The sequence below is a fragment of the Cherax quadricarinatus genome, chromosome 41, assembly GCF_038502225.1.
Source record: "Cherax quadricarinatus isolate ZL_2023a chromosome 41, ASM3850222v1, whole genome shotgun sequence".
In the NCBI taxonomy this organism is placed as follows: Eukaryota; Metazoa; Arthropoda; class Malacostraca; order Decapoda; family Parastacidae; genus Cherax; species Cherax quadricarinatus.
In genome coordinates this window covers 22,512,758-22,524,792 of record NC_091332.1, presented here as the reverse complement: position 1 = coordinate 22,524,792, position 12,035 = coordinate 22,512,758, and the positions used below count along the sequence as shown (strand labels likewise).

The 12,035-nt window shown below is 37.1% G+C and overlaps 1 protein-coding gene across 5 annotated transcripts in view; it reads right to left on the bottom strand.

Annotated features, from left to right (window-relative positions):
- Window positions 1-12,035, bottom strand: part of LOC128695942 (zinc finger MYND domain-containing protein 11) — a 208,081-nt gene that overhangs the window by 153,209 nt on the left and 42,837 nt on the right. For 2 of the 5 annotated variants that reach the window (XM_070093069.1, XM_070093068.1), the window contains exon 2: window positions 8,227-8,630. In XM_070093069.1, the coding sequence (XP_069949170.1) occupies window positions 8,227-8,425 (199 nt within the window). In that variant the 5' untranslated portion in view covers window positions 8,426-8,630. Of the gene's footprint in view, window positions 1-8,226; window positions 8,631-12,035 lie in introns of those variants that run through there. The other 3 variants (XM_070093070.1, XM_070093071.1, XM_070093072.1) reach the window with 2 other exon arrangements.

Genomic DNA, 12,035 nt, shown 5'->3' with positions numbered 1-12,035 from the left:
GCTTTTAAACTGTTGTATCCTGAGAACCTCTGCAAAAACAGTGATTATGTGTTAGTGAGGCAAAAGTGTTGAATGATGAAAGTATTTTCTTTTCGGGGATTTTCTTTCTTTTTGGGTCACCCTGCTTCGGTGGGAGACAGCCAATTTGTTAAAAAAAAAAAAAAAAAATTCTCTGCATATTTACACCACACATATCCCTTAGACATGACATCTAGACTGCCTCCAGCTGCCTCCTTGCTGCAGCATTTACAACCCATGCTTCACACTCACATAAGTGTTGGTACCACTATACAATCGTATATTCCCTTCTTTGCCTCCTTGGGTAGTTTTTTTTTGTCTCCACAGATACGTACCACAATGCGCCACTCACCTTTTTTCCTTCATAAATTCTATGGTTAACCTCATCCTTCATAAACCCATCCACTGACAAGTCAGCTTCCAAATATGTGAAAACATTCACATCTTCCATACTCCCTCCCTCCAATGTGATATCCAATTTCTCTTTATCTAAATCGTTTGATACCCTCATCACCTTACTCTTATCTATGTTCACTTTCAACTTTCTACCATTACACACCCTCCTAAACTCGTCTACTAACCTTTGCAACTTTTCTTTAGAATCTCCCAAAAGCACAGTATCATCAGCAAAAAACAACTGTGTCAACTCCCTTTTTGTATTTGATTCCCCATAATTTAATCCTGCCCATTTCCCCAACACCCTAGCATATACTTCTTTTACAACTCCATCCATAAATATGTTAAACAACCATGGTGACATTAAATATCCGTGTCTAAGACCTACTTTTACTGGTAAGTAATCTCCCTCTCTTCTACACACCCTAACCTGAGCCTCACTATCCGCATAAAAATTCTTTACAGCATTTAGTAACTTACTACCTATTCCATACACTTGCAACATCTGCCACATTGCTCCCTTATGCACTCTATCATATGCCTTTTATAAATCCATAAATGCAATGAAAACTTCCCTACCTTTATCTAAATACTGTTAACATGTATGCTTCAATGAAAACACTTGACCTACACATCCCCTACCCATTCTAAAGCCTCCTTACTCATCCACACTCTTGCTCACTGTCTTACCTCTAATTCCTTTACCTGGTATACTCAGCAAACTTATTCCCCTATAATTTTACCCCTATAATTTTACCATCTCTTTTGTCCCTCTTCCCTTTACATAAAGGAACTATATATGCTCTCTTCCAATCTCATTTAATACATTTTTTTTTTTTAACAAGTCGGCCGTCTCCCACCGAGGCAGGGTGACCCAAAAACAAAGAAAATCCCCAAAAAGAAAATACTTTCATCATCATTCAACTCTTTCACCTCACCCACACATAATCACTGTTTTTGCAGAGGTGCTCAGAACACAACAGCTTAGAAGCATATATGTATAAAGATGCACAACATATCCCTACAAACCGTCAATATCCCGAACCACTCCTTTAGAGTGTAGGCATTGTACTTCCCATTTCCAGGACTCACGTCCGGCTATATAAAAATAACCGGTTTCCCTGAATCCCTTCGCTAAATATTACCCTGCTCACACTCCAACAGATCATCAGGTCCCAAATACCATTTGTCTCCATTCACTCCTATCGAACATGCTCACGCACGCTTGCTGGAAGTCCAAGCCCCTCACCCACAAAACCTCCCTTACCCCTTCCTTCCAACCTTTTCGAGGATGACCCCTACCCCACCTTCCTTCCCCTACAGATTTAAATGCTCTCCATGTCATTCTACTTTGATCCATTCTCTCTAAATAACCAAACCACCTCAACAAACCCTCTTCAGCCCTCTGACTAATACTTTTATTAACTCCACACCTTCTCCTAATTTCCACACTCCGAATTTTCTGCATAATATTTACACCACACACTGCCCTTAGACAGGACATCTCCACTGCCTCCAACCGCCTCCTCACTGCTGCATTCACAACCCAAGCTTCACACCCATATAAGAGTGTTGGTACTACTATACTTTCATACATTCCCTTCTTTGCCTCCATAGATAATGTTTTTTGTCTCCACATATACCTCAATGCACCACTCACCTTTTTTCCCTCATCAATTCTATGATCAACCTCATCCTTCATAAATCCATCTGCTGACACGTCAACTCCCAAGTATCTGAAAACATTCACTTCTTCCATACTCCTCTTCCCCAACTTGATATCCAATTTTTCTTTATCTAAATCATTTGATGCCCTCATCACCTTACTCTTTTCTATGTTCACTTTCAACTTTCTACCTTTACACACACTCCCAAACTCATCCACTAACCTTTGCAATTTTTCTTTAGAATCTCCCATAAGTACAGTATCATCAGCAAAAAGCAACTGTGTCAATTCCCATTTAGTATTTGATTCCCCATAATTTAATCCCATCCCTCTCCCGAACACTCTAGCATTTACTTCTTTTACAACCCCATCTATAAATATATTAAACAACCATGGTGACATTACACATCCCTCTCTAAGACCTACTTTTACCGGGAAATAGTCTCCCTCTCTTCTACACTCTAACCTGAGCTTCACTATCCTCATAAAAACTCTTTACAGCATTTAGTAACTTACCACCTATTCCATATACTTGCAACATCTGCCACATTGCTCCCCTATCCACTCTATCATATGCCTTTTCTAAATCCATAAAAGCAATAAAAACTTCCCTACCTTTATCTAAACACTGTTCACATATATGCTTCAATGTAAACACTTGATCTACACATCCCCTACCTACTCTAAAACCTCCTTGCTCATCTGCAATCCTACATTCTGTCTTACCTCTAATTCTTTCAATTATAACCCTACCATACACTTTTCCTGGTAAACTCAGTAAAGTTATTCCTCTATAATTTTTACAGTCTCTTTTGTCTCCCTTCCCTTTATATCAAGGGACTATACATGCTCTCTGCCAATCTCTAGGTACCTTCCCCTCTTTCACATTTATTAAACAAAAATACCAACCACTCTAACACTATATCCCACCCTGCTTTGAACATTTCTGTCATGATCCCATCAGTTCCAGCTGCTTTACTCCCTTTCATTCTACGTAATGCCTCACGCACCTCCCCCACACTCACATCGTGTTCTTCTTCACTCCTAAAAGATGGTATACCTCCCTGTCCAGTGCATGAAATTACTGCCTCCCTTTCTTCGTCGACACTTAAAAGTTCCTCAAAATATTCTCTCCATCTACCCAAAGCCTCCCTCTCCCCATCTACTAACTCCCCTACACTGTTTTTAACTGACAAATCCATACTTTCCCTAGGCTTTCTTACCTTGTGTAACTCACGACAAAATTTTTTCTTATTTTCATTAAAATTTCTTGACAGTGCCTCTCCCACTTATCATCTGCTCTCCTTTTGCACTCTCTCACCACTCTCTTCACCTTTCTTTTACTCTCCATATACTCTACTCTTCTTATAACACTTCTGCTTTGTAAAAACCTCTCATAAGCTAACTTTTTCTCTTTTATCACACCCTTTACTTCATCATTCCACCAATCACTCCTCTTTCCTCCTGCACCCACCCTCCTATAACCACAAACTTCTGCCCCACATTCTAATACTGTACTGCATTTTTAAAACTATTCCAACCCTCTTCAACATCCCCACTGCTCATACTTGCACCAGTCCACCTTTCTGCCAATAGTTGCTTATATCTCACCCGAACTTCCTCCTCCCTTAGTTTATACACTCTCACTTCCCTCTTACTTGTTGTTCCCATTTTCCTCTTTTCCCATCTACCTCTTACTCTAACTGTAGCTACAACTAAATAATGATCCGATATGTCAGTTGCCACTCTATAAACGTGTACATCCTGGAGCCTACCCATCAACCTTTTATCCACCAATACATAATCTAACAAACTACTTTCATTATGTGCTATATCATACCTTGTATATTTATTTATCCTCTTCTTCATAAAATATGTATTATTTATTACTAAACCTCTTTCTACACATAGCTCAATTAAAGGCTCCCCATTTTCATTTACCCCTGGCACCACAAATTTACCTACTATTCCCTCCACAAGATTTTTGCCCACTTTAGCATTGAAATCCCCAACCACCATTATTCTCACACTTGGTTCAAAACTTCCCAAGCATTCACTCAACATTTCCCAAAATCTCTCTCTCTCTTCTACACTTCTCTCTTCTCCAGATGCATATATGCTTACTATAACCCACTTTTCATATCCAACCTTTATTTTACTCCACATAATCCTTGAATTAATACATTTATAGTCCCTCTTTTCCTGTCATAACTTATCCTTCAACATTATTGCTACTCCTTCTTTAGCTTTAACTCTATTTGAAGCCCCTGACCTAATCCCATTTATTCCTCTCCACTGAAACTCTCCTACCCCCTTCATCTTTATTTCACTTAAAGTCAGGACATCCAGCTTCTTCTCATTCATAACATCCACAATCATCTCTTTCTTATCATTTGCACAACATCCATGCACATTCAGACTTCCCACTTTGACAATTTTCTTCTTCTTAGTCTTTTTAGTAATTATTACATGAAAAGGGGTTATTAGCCCATTGTTCCCGGCATTTTAGTTGACTTTTACAAAACGCATGGCTTACGGAGGAAAGATTCTTATTCCACTTCCCCATGGATATAAAAGGAAAAGTAATAAGACCAAGAACTATTAAGATAAAATCAAAGAAAACTCAGACGAGTGTGTATAAATAAACATGTACATGTATGTGTAGTGTGACCTAAGTGTAAGTAGAAGTAGGAAGACGTACCTGAAATCTTGCATGTTTATGAGACAGAAAAAAGACACCAGCAATCCTTTTTTTTTTTTTTTCAACAAGTCGGCAGTCTCCCACCGAGGCAGGGTGAGCTAAAAAAAGAAAGAAAATCCCCAAAAAGAAAATACTTTCATCATCATTCAACACTTTCACCACACTCACACATTATCACTGTTTTTGCAGAGGTGCTCAGAATACAACAGTTTAGAAGCATATACATATGAAGATACACAACATATCCCTCCAAACTGCCAATATCCCAAACCCCTCCTTTAAAGTGCAAGCATTGTACTTCCCATTTCCAGGACTCAAGTCTGACTATATGAAAATAACCGGTTTCCCTGAATCCCTTCACTAAATATTACCCTGCTCACACTCCAACAGATCGTCAGGTCCCAAGTACCATTCGTCTCCATTCACTCTAATCTAACACGCTCACGCACGCTTGCTGGAAGTCCAAGCCCCTTGCCCACAAAACCTCCATCATATAAAACAATTACAAGTTTCTGTTTTACACTCACTTGGCAGGACGGTAGCACCTCCCTGGGCGGTTGTTGTCTACCAACCTACTACCAACCATTTTAACACTATACGTATATCCCCAGCTTTTAACATTTCTATCATGATCCCATCAGTTCCAGCTGCTATACCCCTTTTCATTCTATATAATGCCTCATGCACCTCCCCCACACTCACATTCTGTTCTTCTTCACTCCTAAAATATGTTATACCTCCCTGGTCAGTATATGAAATTGCTGCTTTCCTCTCTTCATCGACATTTAAAAGTTCCTCTAAGTATTCCCACCATCTACCCAATACCTCCAGCTCCCCATCTACTAACTCCACTACTCTGTTTTTAACTGACAAGTTCATTTGTTCCCTAGGTTTTCTTAACCTGTTCATCTCACTTCAAAATGCTTTCTTATTCTCAGCAAAATTTCTTAACAGTGCCTCTCCCACTCTATCATTTGCTCTAATTTTGCACTCTCTCACCACTCTCTTCACCTTTCTTTTACTTTCCATATACTATGCCCTTCTTATATCACTTCTGCTTTGTAGAAACCTCTCATAAGCTACCTTTTTCTCTTTTATCACACCCTTTACCTCATCATCTCACCAAACACTCCTCTTTCCTCCTGCACCCACCCTCCTATAGCCACAAACTTCTGCCTCACATTCTAGCATTGCATTTTTAAAACTATCCCATCCCTCTTCAACCCCCCCCCTCCCCCACTACCTATACTTGCACCAGCCCACCTTTCTGTCAATAGATGCTTATATCTCACCCCAACTTCCTCCTCCCTTAATTTATAAACTTTCACCTCTCTCTTACTTGCTATTGCCATTTTCCTTTTGTCCCATCTAGCTCTTACTATAACTGTAGCTACAACTAAATAATGATCTGATATATCTGTTGCCCCTCTATAAACATGCACATCCTGAAGCCTACCCATCAACCTTTTATTCACCAATACATAATGTAACAAACTACTTTCATTATGTGCTATATCATATATTTTTATACTTATTTATCCTCTTTTTCATAAAAGATGTATTACTTATTACCAACCTCTTTCTACAAATTTACCCCTGGCACCCCAAATTTACCTATCACTCTCTCTACATTTTTACCCACGTTAGCATTGAGATCCCCAACCACAGGTACTCTCTCACTTGGTTCAAAACTCCCCCACACACTCACTGAACATTTCTCAAAATCTCTCAATCTCCTCTACACTTCTCTCTTCTCCAGGTGCACAAACACTTACTACAACCCACGTTTCACATCCAACCCTTATTTTACTCTACATAATCCTTGAATTTATACATTTATTTTCCCTCTTTTCCTGCCATAACTTATCCTTCAACATTATTGCTACCCGTTTCTTAGCTCCAACTCAATTAGAAACCCCTGACCTAATCACATTTATTTCTTCCCACTGAAACTCTCCTACCCCATTCAGCTTTGTTCCCTTTAGGGCCAGGACATCCAGCTTCTTTTCACTCATAACATCCACAGTCATCTCTTTCTTATCATTCTCACAACATACATGCACATCCAAACATCCCACTTTGACAATTTTCTTCTTTTTCTTTTTAGTAAGCTATATGGGAAAAGGGGTTACTAGCCCACTGCTCCCGGCATTTTAGTTGACTTTTGCAACACGTATGGCTTACGGAGGAAAGATTCTTATTTCACTTCTTCATGGATATGAAAGGAAAAGTAATAAGAACAAGAACTATTAAGATAAAATCAAAGAAAACTCAGATGAGTGTGTATACATAAATGTGTACATGTATGTGTAGTGTGACCTAAGTGTAACAAGAAGTAGCAAGACGTACCTGAAATTTTGCATGTTTATGAGACAGAAAAAAGACACCAGCAATCCTACCATCATGTAAAACAAATACACTCACTTGGCAGGACAGTAGTACTTCCCTGGATGGTTGCTGTCTACCAACCTACTACTAATTAAAGGCCTTTTATGTAAAGACAATCTTTTCCGAACTCAATGATACTGAAGAGAATATGCAAACACTCAAACTTTTTAAAAAGGAACTTAATATTTTGAATGCTGTCTATAACATCTATAAATCCTGGAAGGAATTCAATATACCCCAATGAATATGGTAAAAGTTACAATAATGCCATTACACTGAGTCTATGAGTCAAGACCAGCAAGGTTAGCAAGGTTAACATGAAAAACCACTTGCCATTTTTATCCCAGTGAGCAATGTAATATTAGTCATTCACTACATAAATACCACACTGAAGAAATGTCTGAATTTACTGTCTTGTCTAAAGCAAAATTATTAACTGAATTTACAGAAAGCAAAGGCGATCTGTAAATAGATTTATGATATTTTATCATCTCTATCATTTTAGCTTTAACCTAATTAAGTGTCAGAGATTCTATAAAAGTAAATTTTCTAAGCTTCATAACTTCTGATTAATAACCACAAACAACTTCAACTGAGGACTGATGTTACCACAGGGAAGTTACTGCCTAATTAACCCTTAAACTGTCCAAATGTAGATCTACTTTTTTTCAACATTTGAAAGTATGTAAAAAAAGTAGATCATCTTTTTTTTTTTTTAATTTGAAAACGTGTAAAAAAACTTTGATCTACTTTTTTTTTTTTTTGTTATATTTGAAAATCTGTAAAAGAAACGTAGATCTACTTTTGGATCACTACGCATGTGAATGTAGATCTGCCTGGACAGTTTAAGGGTTAAAGATAACAAAATAAATTTTACAAAACATGCTATTAAAATAAATTAAATATCAGAAAAATTTACAATAGCATGCAATATACATCCAAAAAAATCTTCAATGTAATGTGTGAGTTACTAAGAAAGTGCAGTTAGTGGCATTCTGCTCTGGGAGTTTATGTTGGTTAGTAGCAGCCATTTGCAGCAGTACAGGTTTTAGCCTACCTTTGATGATATGGTGAGTTAGCTGCTGCTGCCTTATTCTAGAAAGTTCCATTAACTTATTCATATACCAGTACCTTTCAACTAGGTCAAAACCAGGGAATGTGCTGTCTTCTGTCACAGTAGACGTTACTTCATTTACTATTTTGACAGTTTCTTCAAAATTGTATAGCATTTCTTGGGCATTGAAGGCAAAAGCCATGCTTCTCCCACTTAGTGCTAATGAAAAATAGCCATGCAGGTCATGCAGTTTCCTTTGCAACTGTTCTTAAGATGAAGGAAGCATAAAGAGTGGCAGAAGCAAGCATAAAATTTGTCAGCCCATAACAAGGCTAGCATATGCTGGTTGTCAAACCTTTAGAACCACGATTAGATGTCCAAACTAATGGTGTGCACGTTCACAGCATCTAGAAGATAAAATATACATTTCAACAACATATCTACTGAGAATAAAATTGGATGAAAACTAAAAATCTTAATGAAATTTTTTAAAAGCAGCAAGATATGGCTGAATTATTCCTTTAAAATTTTGCTACCATTATTACATTTATGGAAAGAAGGGAGGAGAGAAAAGAAGATAGGAAGATAAACCCACAGAAGTCATAAAACAAACTTTGGAGAAATACCAGATAAACAATGAACATTCCAGCCTGAACTAAACATACATTCAAGCCTGAACTAAACATACATTCCATCCAGAACTAAACATACATTCCATCCAGAACTAAACACACATTCCAGCCTGAACTAAATATACATTCCAACCTGAACTAAACATACACCCTAACCTGAAATAAATATACATTCCAGTCTGAACTAAACATACTTTCCAGCCTAAATTAAACATACATCCCAGCCTCAACTAAACATACATTCCAGGATGAACTAAACATACATTCCAGCCTGAACTAAACATACATTCCAGCCTGAATTAAATATAAATTGCAGACTGAACTAAGCATACATTCCAGCCTGAACTAAACATACATTCCAGCCTGAACTAAACATACATTCCAGCCTGAACTAAACATACATTCCAGCCTGAACTAAACATACATTCCAGCCTGAATTAAATATACATTCCAGACTGAACTAAACATACATTCCAGACTGAACTAAACATACATTCCAGACTGAACTAAACATACATTCCAGACTGAACTAAACATACATTTCAGCCTGAACTAAACATACAATCCAGACTGAACTAAATATATATTCCAGACTGAACTAAACATCACATATTTCCTCCTTTGGGCCACTTTATCCTGGTGAGCAAAAAAAAAAAAAAAAAAATCATTGTTCATAATACATATTGTAAAGACTAATAAATAACATATGTAATATTTTTAAATACTTTTCACAAGTAAATATAAGCAACAGAAAAACTGAGAACACAATCCCCATGAGGGCCCTGTTCTGGACTCTGAAGCTTCAGCAGTTAGTAAGCTGGTTTTAAGTTTAACCGAAATGCTTTGCATATACAGCGGTACCTCGGGATACGAACAGCTCAAAACATGAACAATTATGTAAGTGTATTTATGTAAGTGCTTTTGTAAGTGTATTTTTGGGGGTCTGAAACAGATTAATCTAATTTACATTATTCCTTATGGGTATAAATTCGTTCGGTATCAGCACTCGAACGGTCTTCTGGAACGAAATAAGTTCATATCCTGAGGTACCACTGTATAGGGGCTTTTGGCATGTACACTGAAATGTATTCTCCTTTGTACAAACATTGTATCATGCTGGAAACAAACTATTATTATTATTATATTGGATTTGGTAGTAAGTGACAGGGGTACACATGGATATTCTAGTATTGGTGTATCATTATCTTGTAGAGGTGTTTCTTAATGTGCACTGAAACCTGATGGAATCCAAACAGTTGGTAAAGATGGACTTTTGCTACCTTCAGACATACAGGGAATAACTAACAGATCCCTGGCTGTCTTCAAGAAGAAACTGATAAGGTCCTCAGGTCAGAGCCTGATCAGCCAGGCTGTAATTTGCAGGTCCACTCAGTGGGTCCCATTTTCTGATTGTGCTTAGAATTTTTTTTCAGCTATATGTATTGCAGTGCTGGATTTATTGGCATACGTTAAGTTTTGGATAATTATTGATTAAATTTTGTTAAGAGACAGCGGTCTAACCTAACCACACCTAACCTAAATAATGTATCAAAAAATTAGCTTAAGGAAGTATAGTATATGGTATAAGTAACAGATGTTTTCTTCAGGAGGATGGGTTGCCAAGGTACAGTTATGCTGAGATGACATATAAAAAGAGGATTAAGGTAAGATTACCCACAACTGAACATTATGATTGACAACACTATTATTGCTAAACAAAATAAGGGCAAATTCCTGGACCTGCACCTTGACAGCAACCTGAAATTCACCATCATTGTCCAGCGCAACAAAAAAAGTATCCAAAACGGCTGGGATCCTCTCTAAAATACATTCCGTACTACGTACCACAATCAGCCCTATTCACACTATACTATTCACTCATTTAACCCTACCTCACCTATGCTATTTGTGCCTGAGGTTCAGCAGCAGCAACCCACCTAAAGCCAATAATAACCCAACAAAAAACTGCAATAAGAATTATCTCGCAATTCAATCCTAGGCAATACACCCCCTCCCCCACTCTTCAAAGACCTAAACTTACTCACTGTACAGAACATCCACACTTACTACTGTGCAACCTATATTTACAGAACCATAAATTCTAATATTAGCCCTGAACTAAAACACTTTCTTGACAGTTGCAACAGGACCCATAGACATAATACCAGACACAAAATCTCTATGACATTCCTTGTGTCCGGCTAAACCTCTACAAAAATTGGATGTACATAAAAGGGCCTAAAATCTGGAACTCCTTGCCTGAAAACTCTAGAACTGCAGACTCAATCACCATTTTCAAAACTACTGTCAAAAAACATCTTATCTCTCTAACACACCCCATCATTAGCTAACTAAATGAAATGAGAATCACCTTATTTTCTTTTTTGTATCATGAGCGCAACCAAAACAATATAGTCCTACTCTCATTATCTGTAATTCCCCTTAATTTACACTTACACCCACCCAAATGACTGTAAACATAAAATTCCTAATATAGTTATTACCTATTAAATCTTAAGTTAGTCCTAAGTCCACCTAAGACACGCTTCCAATATATAAGCTTTAACAGAAACAGATAAATCCAATCCCATTACTAAATTTACCATTTGTAATATTATTATATGACTCGTACTACCTCAATATTGTAAATCTAATTATGCATGTGCCTGGCTGGGTATGTATCTAATTATGTAAATCTAATTATGTATGTGCCTTGTACTATCTCAATATTGTAAATCTATTTATGTATGTCCCTAGCTAAGTATGTATCTAATTATGTATTTATCTAATAATGCATGTTCAAACTTACTGCTCCAGGACCTATAGAGTAAGAATTAGTATTAGTCTGCCCGAAATGCCTAGGCATGCTCGAAATGCCTAGGCATGCTCGAAATGCCTAGGCATGCTAGTGGCCCTCTTTGTAATTAACATTTCACAACATGTAAACCAAACACTGTAAGCTCTACAAGGAAATAAAAAAATTTAAGTTTGATTTTAATTTTAATTTTTTTAATTTTTAAATTACTCTGTATAACTATGAACTTTTCAAAATATAACATACATAACTTCTAACACAATCTTGTAACATTTATGCACTGTAATCTACTTCAACAAAAAAATTTACTACCAGAATTTATTTAATTACATACTTGCTACTGACTAAAAACTATGCATATGATG